The 21,730-nt window shown below is 39.1% G+C and overlaps 1 protein-coding gene and 1 long non-coding RNA gene across 5 annotated transcripts in view; one reads left to right on the plus strand and one right to left on the minus strand.

Moving 5' to 3' along the window:
* The window catches only part of SLC28A3 (solute carrier family 28 member 3), a 46,120-nt gene that overhangs the window by 18,162 nt on the left and 6,228 nt on the right, over nt 1-21,730 (minus strand). Inside the window, exons 2-9 of one of the 4 annotated variants that reach the window (XM_080574721.1) lie at nt 21,351-21,525; nt 20,385-20,486; nt 15,660-15,742; nt 11,358-11,449; nt 9,695-9,884; nt 7,009-7,153; nt 5,243-5,356; nt 3,673-3,750 (exon numbers count right to left, since the gene is read on the minus strand). In XM_080574721.1, coding sequence (XP_080430847.1) covers nt 3,673-3,750; nt 5,243-5,356; nt 7,009-7,153; nt 9,695-9,884; nt 11,358-11,449; nt 15,660-15,742; nt 20,385-20,486; nt 21,351-21,461 — 915 coding nt within the window. In that variant the 5' untranslated portion in view covers nt 21,462-21,525. Of the gene's footprint in view, nt 1-3,672; nt 3,751-5,242; nt 5,357-7,008; nt 7,154-7,616; nt 7,748-9,694; nt 9,885-11,357; nt 11,450-15,659; nt 15,743-20,384; nt 20,487-21,350; nt 21,526-21,730 lie in introns of those variants that run through there. The other 3 variants (XM_080574722.1, XM_080574723.1, XM_080574724.1) reach the window with 3 other exon arrangements.
* On the plus strand, nt 3,924-5,236 carry LOC308185961. Its single transcript, XR_013943851.1, has 2 exons — nt 3,924-4,456; nt 4,612-5,236. It is a non-coding gene; the product is annotated as an uncharacterized lncRNA (long non-coding RNA).

The following is a 21,730-nucleotide window of genomic DNA, read 5'->3' on the forward strand; positions in this document are numbered from 1 at the left end:
ATTACTCTAAAATAAGCAGAATGGAAATAAACTACTCGCAACCCATTGCATAGCAGTGGGTTTTCAATTGCACTGTCTGCAGACATGAACGCAATGAAAAACACTTAAAAATTTAACAACTGAAAACAAAACAAAAAGAACAAAAAAACAAACCACCTGAACTGTTTTGCAGAAAGGCACCCTGCAGTACTAATACACTGAAATGTTAAGTCAGTGGTTTTGAAACTTGGGAGAAAGGACAGAAGAACCTCAAGAAAACTCCTCTGGTCCCATGTCTGTATGGTTCCTATCTCCCTGAGAGTGAGAGAAGGAGAAATGTCACTTTCAGTCTGGACCTATGTGGGACTGCATATTGCAGGTTGGATGAGAGTGGGAGAATGGAGAGGGCAGGAACATCCTCTCCCTCATAGCATCATAGAATCATTGAGGTTGGAAAAAACCTCCAAGATCATCTAGTCCAACTGTCCACCTACCACTAATATTACCCATTAAACCATGTCCCTAAGCACCATGTCCAACCTTTCCTTAAACACCCCCAGGGATGGTGACATCACCACCTCCCTGGGCAACCTATTCCAATGCCTGACTGCCCTTTCTGAGAAGAAATGTTTCCTAATTTCCAACCTAAACCTCCCCTGGAGCAACTTGAGCCCATTCCTTCTTGTCCTATAGCAAGATATCTGTGAGAGGAGGCCGAACCCCTCCTCTTTGTTGCAGTGCCCAAACAAGGAGAATAAAAGTCACGGCATCAATAACATCAGATGGTTCCTTCTCATGGCCTTAGGGATTGAGCAGCCTCCACAAGGAGGCATGGAATCTAAGAACAACTTCCCTCTCTAACTATGGGACATCTACACACATTGTGTATGTGGGAATACCTGTATGGCAAGGGGAGGCAGTGGTGCAATATCATTTGTAATTAGCTGTGTTTCATTTGTTGGTTAAATGAGAAATGTATTTAATGAGTAAATTTAATGACCACCCTGAAAAATCCCATTATATTTCCATTGAGAACTGATATGAAAGAGCTCTTTAGAATTACATTTATATGGCTTACTAATCTAACTAGAAATCTAGGCTTAGAAATCTAACTCCCTGCTTCTTGAAGCAAACCTTGCCTTTTGTAGTCAACAGAGTAGATGACTCAAGGTATTGTCCAACTACTTGACTACTCAGGTGTGCTAAAGTTAAGAGAAACTTTGTGTGATCGCACTCATCAGACTTAGTAATAGATCTAAAAGAGTGTTTCTGCTAGTTCAAAGTATCTTTTCTTACAGTAAAACAATGTGCATTAGCTTGTTTATATGGGCAAGTTTTTTTCAGAACTCTGAAACTCTGCATCTGCATACGCAAACATGCATTTGAAATAACCCAGTTTATGCATGCAAATGCATGCCTTTGTGACTATTAGTGTTTTTGTGACTAAAAGGCTCAAAGGCTGTAGAGGAACTTGTCAGAATGCCCAATGGATGCCCGTGGGAGATGTGTCTACTCTGGGAACTGCATGCATCTAAGACAGCAGAAAACTGAGGTGTCCCTGCATATTCCTAAGGATGCAGTATGGATATGATTGGGCTCTGATAGCTTTCTGCAAAGACTGTACTATTACTTGTTTACTCTCTCTCTCTTGAGCTAAGCCAAGATTGAGAGGTTTCATTTTTTGAAGACACTTCGGAATAATCATGGGTCAAAATCTGGTCAGCTCAGCACTATATGCAGATTTGACAAAATATTTGAAAGACACAAATGTATTTTTGACCATCTTAATGTCTAAAAAACTGACACGTGTTTCAAGAGATAATAGGCTGGCTGTCACTCATGAACATTGTAGAAAGACAGAAATCTCTTTCTACAGAAGTAGTGGATGGAGGATGTTTTGTCATGCTGTGTGCTTATCTGCCACTATGTTTACTGTATATATTCCTATACCAAGACATATGCAGCTCTGAAAATCATTGTGTTTTTTTTTTTTGTTTTTGTTTGTTTGTTTGTTTTTCAGTGTGAAAATGCCTTTTTTGTGCTTGTTATCATCTTCTAGAAATTCCACATACAGTAAAACTGGTTGCTGTTTGTGTGCATGGAAGCAAACTTTTGACAGTCTGGTCAATAGTTATGGCTTTAGTCAGCAAAATGTTTTGCATCATCTCAGAAGTGTTATAAAATTAACTTGAAAAATCATATTCAGAATGCACCATGCAGAAACACAGGAAAAATAGCATTTGGGATGGGGTTAGGGATAAAATCATTTCACCCCCAAAATATGTAACCTTGAATGCAAGTTGCCATTTGAGTGTTTAATAGAGTACAGGTGAGAGAAGACCGAAAAGGGAACCAGAAGGAAGAGAAAATACTGTAATTAAAATGTAATTTCTATTCCTTGCTGAAATGCTTTTTTTTTTTCCCTGTTAAATTATTATGAGTATTCTTAGTAACAGCATATTTTATAGGTAACACCTTTTTTATTTTTATTTTTATTTTTTATTTTTAAGAAGTGATAGTGCTAAGTGTGAAATGTATCTAGTTTGGAATACCACATTCAGGCAAGAAAGAAGATAAAAATTTTGTAAGCCCATGGTCAGATGTCTGAAGTTCCTGACAGTAGTCTCTGTCTGATCAGAGGAATGGTCCCTAATAGAGTCCTTATACATTTTGCATTGTTTTTGTTGTTGTTGATGTTGTTTTGAACATATAAATGTTCTTGATTCCAGACTAGTAAGTGTCATGGCACGGACTCTATGTGGGAACAAAACCAGACAGCATGCTGTTACATGTTAAAGAACATAGAGCTGTATTACAACAGTTTCCCTACAAATTCTAAGGGAGAGCAGGGGAATCTCCATGGGATCACATGAATGCCAGACATGACTCAATGCAATTCTTTGTGCTTATGCATGGGCCCCTTCTACTAGGTATAAGGATAAAACTAGGCTCTCCACTTCTACAGGGGCAATGTCTGAGAGGCAGTGGTCTACGCAGCACTTTAGAATAGGACAACATAACAACATAACATAATATAGCACCTTTACTTGTGGAGGGGTGGGAAAGATAGGCTTGAGATAATATTTGTTTCAGCAGGACCAGGGAGGAGCCTTTTAACCTATTCCTTGTAGAAACATATCCCAAAGTCTTGTATACTTGTGATATATGTTGCTGTAACTGGACTAAACAAGTGTAACCTCACTCAGCGCCTGGCAATAAATGAAGGGCTTTATCACACAATCACAAAATCACAGAATGGTTTGGGTTGGAAGGGACCATAAAGATCATCCAGTTCCAACCCCGCTGCCATGGGCAGGGACACCTCCTACTAGACCAGCTTTCTCAAAGCCCCTTCTAATCTGGCTTTAAACACTCCCAGGGGTGGGACATCATCAGCTTCTCTGGGCAACCTGTTCCTGTGCCTCACCACCCTCAGATTAAAGAATTTCTTCCAAATATCTGTTCTAAATCTACCCTGTTTTAGTTTAAAACCATTACTCCTTCTCCTATCACTACAATCCCTGATATGCGAGGTTTCCAAAATTTCTATTCAGAGTAGAATAAGGAAGAGTTTTCCTCTTAGCTGATCTGTTTGGTTACTGCACTGGTATCACAAGATATATATTTCCCAAGCATACTCCTCCTTTCTCTGTTGCCTATCCGTCTGTACAGTATATATAAAAGCTTCCTTACCTTAAAAGCAAATAAATGATCTGTATACTTTTCACCGAACACAAACTTAGCACCTGTGTCAGAGTACTCCAGAAAAGTCTACAACCAGAAAGCAAAGGAAATTAGTCATAGGCTCCATGTCCATGATAAAAAATATGCAAATATTGCTAGTCTTCCTGCAGCTATCTGGTGAGGTCTGAGGAGCTTGTGCTCTGCTCTTTATGAGTCCAGGCTTAACTGACTGTGTCTGGCTGAATCAGGGGTCTCTGCTCTGTTCCTCTATGAATGCAGATTATTTCAAACTGTGTAGATGAAAAGCACAGGGCAAGCTTTCCTGTCGTACCCAACAAAATAAAGGCAATAAACTACAATAAAATAAAAATGTATTTTTTAATCCTGATATTGTGGTGTATTTCTACACTCCCTTAATGTTAATATGTACAATAAATTACAGTTTAAATTTAATGGTTGAACTAATGAGTTGTAAAAATAGTAGCCAAAAGCTGTCATAAAAGAAGCTTTTTCTTTTTAATTTTGGTATTGTGGTGCAGTTTTATATTCCTGATGACAACATATGCTATTAATGATTCTGTTTAAAATGGAAATGTAATAGCCAGAGTAACGAGTTATGCGAGGAGCAGCTGTAAACGATACGGAGCTAACAAAAGGGGGCACTAGACCCACTTCAGTCGAAATTGGAAGGGGAGGCTGAGAATGTGGTGACAAAGCCCGGATGACTCCTGCTGCTTACAGATTAGCAGTCAGACAGACGTCAGACCTGTGCCTTCACTCTCTCACAGAAACGGTACATTCTGCACTGTCTTGATTTAAATGCACTTAATTATCTGTACTGTGAAGAACAGTTGTGTGAGTAGTATCCCTGGGGTGGAAAGTCTGAATGTCCTTCAGTGGGTACGCTCTGACCTGCTTTTTGGATTTATCTTAATTATTACCTTTCAGCAATGGACGTTTTAAACAAGAAATTGTGCCTGCAGACTGCTGTAGAGACACCTGTGGCAGGATCTTGTCACCTCCCTAAAGATCCCTTACTGCATGCAGCGAGCTGTTTTGTCTGGTCCCAACTGTGGATTTTGCCACTTCTACTTGAATTTAGTTTTTTACGTGTTGTGAGAACTATGAAATGCCACTGTGACCACGACCTGTGCTATTCTGAGGATAATGATTGTTCTGCCTTGCTAAATCCCAAGGCTTTTAATCACAGCATTATTATCAGAAGAATGTTTTGGAGTTGGACTAAGTCTAAGAGTTTCTATAAGTGTCACAGAAGAATAGTTTTTCTGTGTGTTTGGAGGGATGCAAGTTATGATTTTAATCCAAGGAAAGTAGAGACACTAACAGAGTTACTCTGGTCATTACTTATAAAGCTGTCCCACAAGGTCTTGTGCTAATTGGGCAAAACAGAAGTGAGAAGATTGAATTCAGGTTGTTAATTACCACTCTGAGATCTCAGTTTTTATCATCTGGGGAAACATCCCAGGGCAAATGGATCATTGCATTGCCTGACTGCTATGTAAGAATCTTAAGACAGAAAATGATATAAAAAAATAAATGTTTTTGTCAAGTAGTTTACCTGGATCTGAATTCCTAGCCAGTTAAATACATCAAACCCCACTTTGGTCCTCAGAATAAGAATTCCAAGAATAAACTGCATTGCTATTCCCGAAAATACAGGTCTCCAAGCAACCTAGATGGACAGAAAAATAAAAATAATAAAAAAGAAAGAGAAAAACCACTTGTTATTTAAATATATAATATACTTTAGATGTTTGTTAAAATAATGTAAGGATTGTCTGGCTTACTTCAGGGTAGCAGCAGCTGCCAAAACATGTTCAAGGGGGCTCAAAGGGTCTGAGATGTGGTTGTCTCTATCTGAGCTAGATGCTGAAAACCTGTCTAGATAAGTAAGAACATGTCCATTTCACAATTACAGAGTGCAAGTAAACAAGGAGAAAGAAAAGGAGAAACTGTTCTTCCTGTGTTACAGCTTAAAGATGTATGAAATATACATGATGGCAGCAGACAAGTGTTACTTTGACATGATTCTTCTTTTTTTTTTTTTTTTTTATCTGGAGTGGAAACATCAGAAAAAAAAAGTAACTAACCATAGGGAATCTTCACATATCTGGACTGGGAATAAAGTGATTTTACTATTTTTAAAGTAATTTCAACCATATTCATCTTCCCCAGCTTTAAACAGCTTGGCTAGTTGAGAGCTACTTAGTGTTGGCTATTGCAACTCATATGGTATAAAGATAGTTTGATTGAAAAACTGTGGCAGTATGTGACCAGTCCCTCCTTACTATACTTCAGATTTCTGTTCTGCTGCCTCAGTAAACATCTTTGTTTTATGAACACCGAATCTATATCTGATAACTTACAAGGCAAAGAGCTGAGATGGCACTTACTAATTTAGTCAGATGATATTTGAATAACACAAGCCAATTAGGTGTAACAAGAACCCCTGGGAAAGCACAAAGCATTTGGACCATACAAGTTTTAACATCAGCTGGAGGCAGTAGCAGTTGTAAAGGATGGGGAGTGGCAGGGCCACCAGTCCATGCTGAGGGAGCTATATCTGTGAAGCAAATCCTCAGCACAAATGTAGGAGTGTTAAAAAAATGGTGAAACGTGATGACCCGGATAGTAGATTAATACACAACCAGTAAAAGCAGACACTATATGGTTGGCATACACACAGGGATAAAAGCTGAGGTGAGAGGTGTGGTGGCTGAATTAACCCCGTTGTAGTATCAAATCAGTGCAGAGTATTAAGGTGGACATCTCAGCTGGAAAATTAAAATAAATGGCATCAACAAGCCTATGGGAACACGTTAATGAAATCTGAGGGACTGAGCTTGGCATTTGCAGTGGGAATCAAACTTACGAGGCAGTAAGAACCACAGAAGAGGAGCCCATCTCCAGTTCCACTCAATTTGAGTTGATATGACAATAATGTATTCATACAAGCTCCTGTGACATCTTGGGAGCTGTGGTGAGCCTGCTCTGGCTGAGGCATGGAGTAAAATGCCTAGCCTTGCCATGATGCTCTGGGAGCAAATGCATCCCCATCCACAGAAGTGCTAGTACAAAGGACAGGATGTAGCCTCCCAGAAAAGTGAGAGCCAGCTGCCGGTACAGCCCTGTGTGTGCTTCCCAAGATGTCAGATCAGAATGGCTTTTTTCAGAAGTAAAACATGTCACTGTGCTCTGACAAGTTTAAATTTTGATGTTCATAGGATTTAAGATACTTTTACTGAACTCGGCATTAGGGTAGGGAAATAATTTTGAGACATTAAACTCAAAATACAAAAGTTATAAAATAGACTAGATACTCACCCTGGTTGGGTATTTGGAGAAGATAAACATCAAGACAACATACATCACAAGCCCACCAAAGGAGATCATCTGGCGGGATCCCTGTTTCGCTGTGTCAAAGATGAGCCAGAGGATGATAGTTATGATAAGAGCTGCACACAGCACCCTGCAAGAGAAAAAAGTGTCAGGCGTGACATTGTGAAGGAGACCAGACATTCCTGCTCCCCTTGTCCCCTGTACATTTACAGCTGTCTGTGAACGAGAACTCTGAGCACGTTTTAAGCTGAAATGTTTAGCAGTACATAAGCAGGAAACCATATTTACTTGTGCTACTCATGCTACTCTAACAGCAACATCCCTTGCTGGCATCTAGAATTGTTCTCCGACCCTGTCCCCAAAGTCAAAGTGTGGGGAAAAAACAATAAAACACAAGTGACTTTTGTCTGAGCATTATTTCTGTTAAATGAAATTAAAATTTCTTCTCACTCTATCCTCCTTTTCCCTTCATGTCATCTCTCTTGATTCATTTCTTAGATCTGGGCAGGTCAGCCTGATCGTGTGGTTTTCATTTCATTTCATTTCAAAATGAATTGTGCAATTTAACTGATGGGCCTATGAAATTCGCTTACTTTGCAACTGGCTGTAATCTGTTTAAAAAATAACTTTTAGTCATAGCAATTTTAACCATCTTAGAAATAACAAGAGCACTGGCCACATCTGTGTTCAGTGTTTCTATGGTCCCCACTAACATAGAACTGTGTCTGGCTTCCTGTCCTGGTTTCAGTTAGGACAGAGTTAATTTTCCTCCTAGTAGCTGGTAGGGTGCTATGTTTTGGATTAGGATGAGAAGAGCGCTGATAACATGCTGATGTTTTAATTGTTGCAGAGCAGTGTTTACACCAGGCCAAGGACTTTTCGGCTTCTCGCTCTGTCCTGCCAGCGAGCAGGCTGGGGGTGCAGCAGGAGCTGGGAGGGGACAGACCCAGGACAGCTGACCCAAACTGGCCAAAGGGGTATTCCATACCATCTAACATCATGCTAAACAATATATAGGGGTGGCTGGCCGGGGTGGGGGGCCGGCTGCTCGGGGATAGGCTGGGCATCGGTCAGCGGGTGGTGAGCAATTGCGTTGTGCATCACTTGTTTTCTTACACATTATTATTAGTAGTACTGTTATCATTGTTGTTTTGTTGTTGTTTTATTGTTGTTGTTGTTTTATTGTTGTTGTTGTTTTGTTGTTGTTGTTATTATTTTCCTGTCTTAATAAACTGTCTTTATCTCAACTCACAGGCTTCACTTTCCTGTTTCTCTCCCCCATCCCAGAGAGGGAGTGGGGAGGGTGAGCAAACGGCTGCGTGGTGTTTAGCTGCCGACCGCGTTAAACCACAACACTTCTGTATTAGGGTAACTATCCCAATGACAGTCTGAGAGACAAGGAAATACATCATCCCGTTTACAGAGAGGAAGATTAAACAGGGTCCCAGTTCTTTCATGTTACCTATGTCTAGCTGTTGTTTAGCTTCCAGTGATACCAGTGGTACCTAGATACCCAAATTTTGGTTTTAGACCTAGATCAAAAACACTGCAAACTAGCTTCACAAAACGTTTTGTCCATTGCAATGCTAAATAACACTTTCTGCACCCGAGAGATTTTCTGTCTCCTGTTGGAATCTGTGACCTACAGTTAAGCACTTAATCTGACACACGCCATTTACAGATTGCAGCCTGCATAATAATACAGCACTTACTGACCCTGACTTGTTCCATCTGCCCATCAGAGTTCTCCTGGTCTTTGTGCTCCTCCTCTCCCCAGAGATGCTGCCAAATTGTCTAACGTAGGTACTAGTGTGCAATTGCTCTCTAATGTGACTTGGAAGCAGAAGCACTACAATCTTTATAGCATCTTTCTTTGAAATTCCTGCTCCTGGGTTAAAACCATATAAAAATCTTAAGAAAACGATTCATTCAGGTTCATTTTCCTGAACCCAGAATGACTCCTCCTTAGAGCTTTTTCTCCCTCTGAGAGAAAGTGATGTAGTTGAGAGTGAAGGTGACTGACCACTTTCATTTTCTTTTTAAGGAATTTTTTTTTGGCCTATGGAAACTCTGTGGGCCTCCTTTCACACTCCATTTACCCAGGAATAAGTTAAATATTCCTGATAACTGCTAAGGAATATTTGGAATAAAAAGCAACCATATCTAAATATCTACCATTTGTCTAACTGGATAAATGTCTACAATCCCAAATAAGATTGTATGACCTTATTACAACACCAAATGTAGCTGTTTTGACTCCTGAAGATTAAAGTAAAAAAGCTTAGAGGTCAATGCTATGGGGGTATGTGAACAAGTAGTGCTTAGATAACAAACTTCAGTTCTCTGAACAGCCGACAATGGCACATTTTGGCTTGTAGAATGAATGCAGCAGACATTATTTTTCTGTAAAGATTCTTGACACCTGACTACTGCATTAAAATATTAAGGGTGTGCCTGACATCTCCAAACTGGAAAAAAAAATAAATAAATAAACAAAAAAACCTGTAAGTATCATTTGGTATTATTGCATTTTCTTTATGACTGATCCATCTTGGCTTATGAGCTTATGATCCATCCCATGGCTTATGGGCCAAAAGCTTAAAGAAAGATTTAAAGGTAAATTGACTAACACTTTATTCTTTTATATAAATAGGTAGTCATTCATATTTACCATTTCAGCCAAAACCACTGTTTCTCCAAATATCTTTCTCCAGGGGAAAAAAATGCAGCAACTCTGTCTTCATACTTTGCTACTAAAAAATCCCAGCAGATGAAGACGACAGCTAGGACAGTAATGATGAGGAGAGGAAGGGCCCTCTGAAAATTCAAGCTGCAGGCCGCAATAACTACTGCCAAGTAAGCTGTCACGGAAACAAAAACACACGTCAGTCTGGTCTCTTTTGAAACACAATCAGATCTTAAATTCAGTGTTAAGGACGTGGTTAAACTCAGGCCTCTGCTTATCTTTTGAGTGCCTTGAGTGCTTTTCTGACTCTTGGCCTAACTATTGAGAAATTCAGCTTTCATAAATAGTGTTGTTACTTATGTTCATTGATATGAAACTGCATTGCTGGAAAATGGTGGAATTGTTCTTTGGTAACTTTCTTTTGTGGAAGCAGAATATACATACCTCAGCCAGGTCAACTTCATATAAATTACATTAATCATTTTGGAAAATCAAACACATCTATATAGACGCTTTTTTCCTGTGTAAAAATAGTGAATTGAAGAAAATAGATCTTGTTTCCTCTTTCACAAGAGGACGAGTTTATCCAATAAAACTTGAAGAAACATTTAAAAACATTTGCCAGTTGCCTGATTTGATGGCCCTCTGAAGTAACTGGGAAGCTTAAAAGCAGTTTATGTATTTATTTCATAAAGTAGTTATTAATCATTTGTTATTTGGCAGTTTCAATGCTTATACATGCTGGCTATGGAAAAAGTGCTTTTAAATACTAATCTGATTTTGTCTATGACAAATAAGAACGAACTACTGATTTTTTTAAGGCAAGTTTTTTTTTATGGAATTAATGTATGAACCCCTGACATATTCTTAGAACTCACCTCCTTTCTTGAGCCAGGATACTTCTGTACTATTACAAAGCAAGAAGAGCTGATGCTAGTTGGAAAGGATATTCTGTACGTGAGTCTCTTATATAACCACTTTACATTATGCTGATACCTATCAAATGGGCATGTTTTAGGTCTACATGTTCTCACTAAGTGTTCAAAAGGAAGATCTTAAAAATAAACTTTGTGAAGTGGAAGAAAACAAACCAACCTACTGGATAATTAGGAAAGTAACAAACAAGAATAATTGAATGACATTGCACTACATGCTGACATACAAGACAACATTGCTTAAAGCAGACATTTGCTGTAGGTATTGAGTGATATGGGTCAGAGCAGAAAGCTTTCATTTGTAGCCTGCTGACTTACGTTCCATCCAGGTTGTTCCCTGACTCTTTTTACAGTGATTTCATCGATTTGAGCAAGTTTCTAACACTGTAATTTAACTAGCTTCTTGAAGAGGGATATTAATTGAGTAGACATGGAGATTGAACTACCCTTTTATCCCCTGAAAAACAGTTAGTCAGAGTTAAAACATGCTAGAGGAGCAGTGTAGCAAAGTTTGTGGTTTTGTTGTGTTCGGGAACGAGTGGAGGTTTGAAATCTGGAACTTCCTCTGGGACTAAATTCACTTTTACCTCTTTTCGAATGCATTTTTTAAGATAGTCAAGAGTTTTTGTATCAAATAGAAGAAAATCATAATCTACAACCTTGTACAGGTAAATAAGTAAGGCTTCAGCAACACTAAGTGAAATATACTGTACCTGATATTAATATTCCATAGATCACATAGTTGATTCTGGTTTTATGTTTCTTGTAAAAATCACAGGCTTTATCATATTTCTTTTCTAAAGGCCTAGGAAAATGTGAAAAACAAACAGAACAGAAACTTGAGCTATAGATTAAAAAAGTAGTTTCCACAGGAACATCAGGTTAAATTGACAAAAATTTCTCTGCTGGACTATTCTTCACCAGAGTAAGAAATAAATTTGGAACCCTAAGTGCCAAATAAAATCATTTTGATATCTGCAAAACTTTTTTGGGAGGGAATTCTCGTTTGATGTTAAACAAGTAAAAAGGAAAATTTGGCAGGTATCTGAAGGGCCAAAGTCAGCAGGCCAGTTCTGCCAGCCTCCATAGTACAGTTCTTCTGTGAGGAGGCCTGTTTTACAAGGTTAGTGCAGACTAGGTAGGTAGATAAAGATTCTGTGTCCATTACTAGACCCACAAAAGTTGTTAGTACAGTCAGCCCAGCACTGCTGTGTGGAGGAGAAGTGTTGCTATAGTTGCAAAGGCCCAAGGTAATAGGTTAGAGGAGGTTTGAAGGAAGGCTGAAAAAATAATTGTGTGACATTCCTATGAAAATATAACATTCCTAGAAATAAATAATTTTAAAGAGTTTGTGTGTCTTAAAGCATGTAGCTTCAATCTGCACTTGTGGATGCAAAAACCAGTATCAATCTAAAACATTATAGTGTTCACAGATGCTTCTGGATTTGAAAATTTATTTACACTAACCTTTAATCTAAGACTCATCAGTTCATAGAAGGTAAAATATTTTTTAATATTTGAATGTCCTTTCCTAGTGTCTATTCTTCCCCTTATAAAATACTTCTTTTTTTTTCTTATTTTTTTCTTATTTTTTTCTCATTTCACCAAGAGTAACACAAAGTGATTTCATGAGAAAGGCTGAGATTTAGGGAAATAGCAGTTAAGGGAATTAATTCAGCACAGATTTCCAATGTTAAATACACTGATGATGTGGGTGTATTTTAGTTACATAAGCTTTAGCTAAATAAGTGCCTCAGTATTGTTCAAGCTGAAAAAGAAATCACAGCTATAGCTTATGTCTCTCTAAAGTGGTGCCTCATAGCCTTAACGTCTACAAAGACGGTGATGTGTTTAGAGTAGCTAATAATCCAGACTGTACTTGTTGGGAAACTAATTGTAGCTGGAGTCAGATGCATGCTGAAATTCAGCATGAATACCCTACTTTTCTGCACTTCAAGAAAAAAAAAAAAAAAGGAGAAAAACAAGGAACATTAACTTAATTTACATTAGCACTCAGTAGAGAATGAAAATATGTGTTCAGTTCAAAGAGTAACAGGACCTCTGAGATATCTTGATAGCTTTTTATATTTCGGGTTTTCTTTGTTTATTTGTTTGTTTGTTTTCCTAGGAATTCCTGTTACTTCACAAATAATAATTCTTTGCTTTTACTTTTTAGAACATTAGGTTAGCCACTCAATCTCAGCAGAGATTAGATATAACAGGAAAAGAAAAAAAAAAAGTAGAAATGAAAGACACTGGCATAAAAAAGCCAGAGTGACTTTATCAAGTTTATTGTTCTTCCGTCAAGAAAAAAAAAAGAAAAAAAGAAAGGAAAAAATAGTTGCTATTATCTGTTACTATGTCTTTTGAGTCCTTTAAAAGACATAAAAGGCATTTAAAATCATTATTTTAAGATTACAATTCTTTATAATTTCTTATTTAATCTAACATCTTTCCCTCCTTCGTTATTTTAGTTTTTAGTGGTTATCATGTTGGTATCAGCATATCTTAAAAATTCAGGCATATATGTTATAAATATACAGCTCTGTTCTGAACGGGGACAGAAAAAATCATCTTCTTAATGAAGTTTGGTTACTTTACTAAATAAACACTGTTTGTTAAAGACTGACCCTAGGGGCTTAAAGTGCAGCACACTGCTGTTGGCTTTTACTTAATAGAAGATGTTGAAAAAGCAGATGTCATTTAAGCACATTTAAAAGAGAACTTTAATGTGAAACATTTTTGTATACCAAAACTATTTTGGCTTTCATTTTGCATCTCAGAAGTCCTTGTTCTGGTCTGCACATACTCTCCAAGTGAATGCTACCACCTTGTGCATATTGCATATCATTGTTATCCAGACTGATCTTTCAAAGGTTTTGTGTCTCGGATCACAAGCTGTTCAGTTGAAAGAAATGGATGCATTTGAAATTAAGGGGCACTTTGTGAATACTTCTTTTAACCAGACACAAGGAATACATTAAATCACATTAGGGCATGCTTTTAGAGCTACCTTGCCCTTGTCAGGTGCTCAATGTAAAAATAAACTTAAACCCCAAGAACAAATCCAACAACACAGGACAAGCAGTAGCCTGAATATAATTAAAATAGAGCAAAGTGCTCTTCAGCTTCCAGTATGCAAAAAGCTTTTGCAGCTCAAGGCCATGATACCTTCTACTATTGGAAGAACAAGGGGACCTAGGAAACAATAAAACCCTGTGAGTTAAACCTGTTAGCCCTTGGGTCTCCACAGGAGTACAAATAAACCAAAATAAATGACAAACATACAGTATTTGTCAGAGGGCTGGAGCACCTCTCCTGTGAAGGAAGGCTGATAGATCTGGGGGTGTTCAGTCTGAAGAAGAGAAGGCGGTGACCTTATTGCAGCTTTTCAGTAACGAAAGGGGGCTTATAAAATGATGGAGAGGAACTTTTTGCTCAGTCAGATAATGACGGGACAAGGTTTTAAATGGTTTTAAACTAAAAGAGGGGAGATTTAGATTAGAGGTTAGGAGGAAATTTTTCACTCAGAGGATGGTGAGGCACTGGAAAAGGTTGCCCAGAGAAGCTGTGGATGCCCCATCCCTGGAAGTGTTCAAGACCTTGGATGAGGCCCTGGGCAACCTGATCTACTGGGTGGCATCTCTGCCCATGGCAGGGGAGTTGGAAGTTGATTATCTTTAAGGTCCCTTCCAACCTGAGCCATTCTATGAAAATGACTATTTCATCTCTTACCCACCTCTGCCTCTCTCAAGGCAGAGGCTGAGGTCTGAAGAGGGCAGACCTTGTACATGCACTTCTGTGCCAACATTTGCCTGTGCAATTAATTTACTTCTGGATAGACACCAGATACTTGCCACTGGTGACTCTTAGTAAGTCGTTCTGGTGTTTGATCTACTAAATATCACCTTTTGTTTTGGTAGAGAAGACCCAAAGTGTTTTAAACAAGAAATTGTTTCATGTTATGTACTGCTACAGGAATGGCAAAATCGCCAAATAACATAGAATAGAAACGAGAGAAAATTCAAGTGATATCTAAAGACTTTTGCTGGCTCTTTGAAGCAGTATTTTAATAATATGATGTCAACAGCAAACCTTATTGTATTAAGAAGTCTTTAAAGTTCTCTCAGTACAACTCAGAAGCATAAATGAAGTCACCAAAATTACTGCTTCTGTATATAAGTGTATCATTTCTACAAGCATGAGATCATTTCAAGTAGTTCAGTGTGAGTTAGACAAACTCCTATTTAGGATATCCAGCAAGTCAGTTCCTAGAATATGCTGATAGAAACATAGGTTCAAAGCTGAAATGGCGTAATGTATAATAGAGTGCAGAAATAGAAATCAGCAGAAAAATTAAGTATGACTTCTATGAGGATTTATATGAAGTTTCAATACGACAGAAAAATATTAAAATGTTAAAGTAAAATTTTATGTATTCTATCTTAAATTTTTGAGTTTCTTATACAGGGTTTGTAGTTTTTGACAAAATACTAATCCCCAAGTAAAATGTGTACTTTCACTATGTAGTCATTTAGTGTTACTGCTAATGAAGTGTAAAATTTCTAACAGATCAAAATGTCTTTTTTTTTTTTTTAACATCTATTCTACTCATAATTTGCAGTGGAGTAAATAGGTAAATAGCTATGTAAACTGAAGTAGTGAATCTGACAATAGTGAATCTTCCACTTCCTGCAAGAGCATACTGTTTAAGGCCTCTTTTAAAAATGCCCTTACAGAAATATTGGACATACAGCTAATTTTAAAAAGAAATAAAATTGCTCCTTTAATTTGCAAGGTTTTAGAAGTGTTCCATAATCATGTCAGTTGAAAGGTATAATCTTTTAAAATACAATGTGTTTCTGTATTACCCAAATTGTGATACAAAAGTCTGTGTTGCACAGGGACACAGCTGTAAAATTTTGAGCTGTTGCTCCAGATGCAGAAACAATGGCTGCTGACTGCTTAGGCTGGAATAAAGTGAATAGAACACTTACTCATCCAAAAGACATTACCCTTTTAAGTGTGGTTGTTCCTCAGCTGCTGAGTCGTGTTTGTTTTCATGCAGATCACTCTCAATATTGATGTGTTCATCCTTCTGGAAAACAGATCAGTACCAATGCTGTGAGAAGGGTGCATGCTTGTTAAGTAACGTGAAAAACACAAATCCCCGCAGGCAGATGGCTGAAGCAGTCACAAGACTTCCTTCTGCATTGTGAGCACAGCTCCAACTCTCCTTTCTGCCACCAACGCTGTGATAACTAGCAGGCAAATGCACTAGTTAGACCATGACTGCCAACTCACCAGTGTTCTGAGTTACAAACTTTTCCAAGACTTTCACACAATTTTGAAAGAAGAAATAAAGGACAAAAACCCTCTAGTGTTACTTGGAGTTAAAGAGGCACCTGTACAAATTGTGTTGCATACCTACTGAAGAGTGAATGCTAGGGGTGGAGATAGTATGGTTGCCTACTAACCAGATCACAGAATCGCAGAATGGCTGAGGTTGGAAGGGAGAAGGGACCTCTGAAGATCATCTAGTCCAATCCTCCCGCCAAGCAGGATGACCTACAGCATATTTCTAAGGATGGCACCCAGGAGGGTTTTGGGTATCTTCAGAGAAGGTGATGCCACAACTTCTCTGGACAACCTGTGACAGTGCTCTGTCACCCTCAAGTGCTGAGATCGCTCAACACTTCCCATTAGTGACTGCTTGTTTTTGTTACTTCTCTATTTGCCAAACCTTAATATAGTTGAATGGAAATTTTATTTATGGAGAATGGTTAAATTTTAGGGGTTAGCATTTAAAACAATTAGCTAAGCCAATTAATTTACTCCTTAGAAAAGCAACAGAAACTTGAAATTTGTCCTGACAGCACAATCTCATCAGAGATACACCTTTTTGCTCCATGTAAGTCTGTCTCCTAATAACATACATATTTTGAACAACCACAGTGTGATCTCAGCTACAAATTCAATAAATTTTGCATGTTTTGCTTTTGGCTAGCTGTGCTGTGCATGGGGCAGGCCGGCGGGGTCTCACAGCTTTTGCATGCAGGGTAGCCTGGGGCTCTGTGTCCTGGCATGGCCTGAGATGCTGGGGGCCTGCTGTTTCCAGGCCCACGCGCAGGCAAGCATGGTGCCTGTGGCAGTCTGGATTCACATGGCTTGCAAAAACAGGCACTTGTACTGATACCTTGCCTTCGCCTTGAAGCTTATTTCACTACGGCCAGTGGGCCTAGCATAAACTCCAGGATGTATTCCTGTTTCGTACCTGGATCTCCCTTTGTAGGAAAACATCCATTTTTCCCCCTATCCTTAATTAATTACTTTAGGTTACTAATCTTACCTTGAAGTATATATTTGCAGTCTAACATGGCAGTTTCTTATCAGGAACACTACAAAGCTCTTCTCTTAATCTCTCATTTTGAGCACTTGCATCTTCTGCATAGTTCCCATTTCTCTGCCAAAACCACAGCAAATTTTGTTCCAGTGCTGCGCCAAGCATAGGGCTCTCTCTGTCATGCTTGGTGGCTGTCCTCATGGCATCTGGGAGCTACATGGCTTCCCTGATGTTCCCTACATGGCTGCTGGGCAGTGGCACTATGCTGCTCGGAGGCGCACCAGGTGCCAGTCCCACCCGTGTGTACCTCGGTGCTCACGGCAGGCCACGTTCAGGCTCTGTGGTGGGGCCTGCAGTCAGCGGGGTCCCAGGTGAGCCCTGGAGCATTTGAAGGCGGCACAGCAACTCCATTGCTGTGTGCCTTGCTGCTGTCCTGCTTCTGGTTTTAACACCCAGTCAGAGCAGCATGACCAGTCATGTGCTCCACGCTGGAGACTACCACAAAAGCAAGCAGTGCTTTCCTTCCATGCTGGGTGATGTGCTACCCTCTAGGGAGGAAAAAATCCAATGCAGCTTGGAGCAGTGGCAGGCTGCGTGGAAATTTACCTTTCCTATGTCACAATTATTTATGCCAGCCCTGTTCCCCAGGCTGCTTTTTGTATACCAGAGCATGCTCTGGAGCATGACCCTGCCTTTGGCCTGGCTTTTCTGCCCATGCTGGGGCCTCCATTGAGAGTCCTGGCAAGCCCACTGTTTCCAGCAAGAAACTTGAAGCAAAACAGCTCACGGGCACAAGACAAAGGACAGATGCATGGCCTGTAATTAAAATGGTATGTAGGAGTACATATGTTGAAATTGCTATTAATTCCCTTACAACAAATCCCACTGAAACACAGATAGGAATCTCTCGGTCCTCTTAACTGAAATTTCTAGGGCAGGATGGGTGGGACTCGTAACTGTGTGGAGCTGCACCCTTAAGTTACATTAATTTCTTTCTCTCTTTGGTATCAACTATGAAATAGAGCAAATCTGAAAATGCAGATGTTGCTGCCTGCTGAATTGCTATTGTTTTGGTAGCTGGGAGCACTCCTCCCGGTAGCTATAGAAGATGGACTTCTCACCTGAGGGACAGTGAGTGCAGAGGGTATCGGTTGATTGGTGGATTGATTTTTCCCTGGGCTTCAAGTTATATTGCATGCCAATGCTTCTCACAGATTTTTGATTATGTAAATAGAAAAAGCTCAGGCCTATGTTATAGATCAGGAGTGAATTGTCCTCTGGGTTGAGGAGCTGTGCATCCAGTTTTGCAGATGACTGCACTCCCCATGGCACCTTGTCCACTCTCCAAGCTGTAGCATGATGCTGATGTTCCACATGTCCCTCCTCCATCCCTACCACCATCACCAACCTACCTGCTTTGTGTTATCCAGGCCAGACTGTGCTCCCTTGTCCCTTTTCCCCATGCCGTGTTGTCCTCCCCAGGCAAGGAGGATCACATACTACCTACACCCTGGCCCTTTAAATCTGTGGAATACACTGGTGCCATAAAGTTTCCGGGCGATGAAAGCTGGGAAGGAGTATTTGTCTTGAGAATGTCACCTATTTTTTTCTACTATTGATTCAATATTTTTTAATTTTGTTTCATTGTAAAAAGCATCAATCCATATCTTTTCATGTTGTTTACAAGGTATTTAAATAGGTCTAGAATATTATTATGTTATTACTTTATTGTCACAAATTATTTCCTAAGTCTACATTAAAAAGTGTTACGAAAATCTGAAATCAAAGAAGTTTAGAAAAAAAAATCAAAGTATTTAGAAAATCTGAAATCAAACCACTTTGTATCTAACTCCATGCAAATGCACGAGGAAAAGGGAGAATGGATCCAAACCATTTTCTTTCTTTTTCTTTGGCCAAACATAAAGCCAGATCTGGCTCCTGGGGAGGTGTTGGTCCTTGTTGAGGCTCACCAAAGCGCTGTATGGAGGATATAGACTTCAACCACCAGGGGCATAGCAAAGTCAGTCTGCAGAGTCCCCAGATAAACTCTTCTGCCTCAAGGCATGGTGTGTCTTGAGAACGTGTCAGTGAGGGTATGTGTATATGTAGTATATTTGTACAAAGTACTGGCTGAATGTTTCCAGCTGAACCTTTTCAGTTGGAAAGCAGCTTTTTTTGACTTAAAATTGAGCTTTCATTGACTGCCACAAATTTTCTGAAATTTTCAGCAGTTTCCAACAGTTCTGAAAGTCCTCTTTTCTTTTGATAATTTCCTTCTTGATGACTTTTTTGAAGAGGCAGATTGTCTACCACATTCCTCTCCTAGGATCCAGTTTCCAGGTCTGCATATCAGAATTGCATGAGTGATCCCTTCCATCACTGTAAATTTGGAATCACTAAAGCTTTGAGGAGCACAGAGGAGGAAAACATGCCTTTGCTGCCTCTGTTCATATGAAAAACCCAGTGGAAGATTAATACCCAGCATCAGGAAACCTTTGCTTCTTATGTGTGGCTTCAAGTACCATAAACAAACTTGATAAGTAGGTATGATTACAACACAGTTACTTAATGTTTTTAACAAAAAATTCAGAATAGCAGATTATTTTCTAAGTGTGGATGTGGAAATACTAGTATATGACACTAGAAAAATACCTGATTTTGGCAAAAAAGCTCTATGTGTTTGTTTTTTTTTTTTTTAACGTTACTCCAGCCTTTATAGTGTGGCCCACATACAATGTGGGCTTAGACAAACCTACTAGTAAAAGAAGTCAAAATAGACATGTTTTTGAAGTCATTTCTATTGTATTCTCATCTTTTTGTTTGTTTGGTTGGTTGATTTTCTTTGGTCTATCACAAGTCAGAGCTGTTGCCTCCAGTTTGAGTTTTTTTGAAATTTCCCCTTTTTCTAAAATTTCCCTTATTTTGGATGAGTAGGTATTTAACAATATCTATGACACCCTATATGACTGAAAGATAGTATCACTAAAAACAGTGTTTCCAGGTAGTCTCTTTCAACATCTCAGGAGAAAATACTTCCAGTTCAGCATCTTCTCTCCAGTATTCCCTCTGACTACCATTTCTGATGCCAGTTGTATATTTTGTATGAAGCCATTTTGGCATTAGAAAACTTTTTTTTTTCTTGGATCCTACATGTCCTTATCGATTTTCTATTTTGTTTGTATATTTGTTGTTAATTTATTTCTGAGAACAGAACTGGCTTCCCTGTAAGTTTATGAATTTTAAATCAAATTAATGTTTTGTTAAAATATCTGTATTGGATGTGCTATCACAGCAACTCACATTGAATTTGTGGTTTATGAATTTACATAAGGTTGTTCTAGTACCTGTGTTTATTTTACCTCTCAAAGGAAAAAGAAGAAAAAAGTAAAAAACATACCTTATTATTAAGTACACTTTTGTCCCTTTGTGAATTCTTGATTTTCTGTGAACTGTCTCCAATACTGTCCTGATTGATAATGTCCATGTCTTCGGTGTTATTCTGGGATACAAGACCGGAAATCATCTCAGTTCACATCAAAAGCTGAAAGCTTTTCTTTTGTAGAGTGAGAACTGATTTATCCTGATGCTTGCACTTCTGTGTTTTACTTTAGTCTTACAGAAGAGCCCAAAACTCAGTGTACAAAACTAATGTGTTCAAGCCCCCACACTGCTGCACAAAGCTTTGTTGGTCATGGGTGGAGCTTGGCTAATGTGAATCTGCTGTTTTCTTGATTGAAACTAACATCTTCTGACAGTGCTGCCCTTTGCCCTAGGAGTGGTTTAGAAGGCTTACAAAGATTTGTCCATTCTTCCCACCAATTCTAAAATGGCCTATTTGGGCCTCCCCCTGATGTTAGTACCTTTGTTCAAGACAATGCCATCTGGTAATCTATATGTAGTAAATGTGTACGTTGTTTTAACATGTATTATTATTGTTTCTGAAATAAACTCTCGGAGTGTCTTTATAGACAGCAGTTAGATTTACTACATAAGTTCTCTGTGGTATGCCTTTTATAGAATCATAGAATAGTTTGTGTTGGAAGGGACCTTAAAGATCACCCAGTTCCATCCCCTGCCATGGGCAGGGACACCTCCCACCAGACCAGGTTGCCCAAAGCCCCATCCAGCCTGGCCTCAAACACCTCCAGGGATGGGGCATCCACAGCTTCTCTGGGCAACCTGTTCCTCACCAGCCTCAGAGTAAAGAACTTCTTCCCAATATCTAATCTAAATCTACCCTTTTTTTTAGTTTAAAACCACTACTCCTTGTCCTGAGACTCCACTCTCTGACAAAGAGTCCCTCCCCAGCTTTCCTGCAGGCCCCTTTTAGATACTGGAAGGCCCGTTTTAGGTACTGGAAGACCTTCAGGTTTTCCTGGAGACTTCTCTTCTCCAGACAGAATGACCCCAACTCTCTCAGCCTGTCTTCATAAGAGGTGCTCCCGAACTTTGTCTTCGTGGCCACAGGCCACATCTTCTGTAGCCTGTTATGACCACAGATCCAGCAACATGCCAAGTCAATTCTGAACTTAGTCAATCTGCATTGACATAAGGAAGAAGGAAGTTAAAAACAAATTAGAACAAGTTGGATGGGAAAATCCTCTTCCCTCTAGGCTACGCTGAAAAGGTTACAGACTTGATCCATTTACTTTGAATGTTGGCAAATAAGAACAGTGTTATACAACTTGCACATTCTGTTGTACTTTACTCATTGGAGTTTCCTGTTTGCAAAATATTTGATTA

Source organism: Anser brachyrhynchus, assembly GCF_964034855.1.
Source record: "Anser brachyrhynchus genome assembly, chromosome: Z".
Lineage (NCBI taxonomy): Eukaryota > Metazoa > Chordata > Aves > Anseriformes > Anatidae > Anser > Anser brachyrhynchus.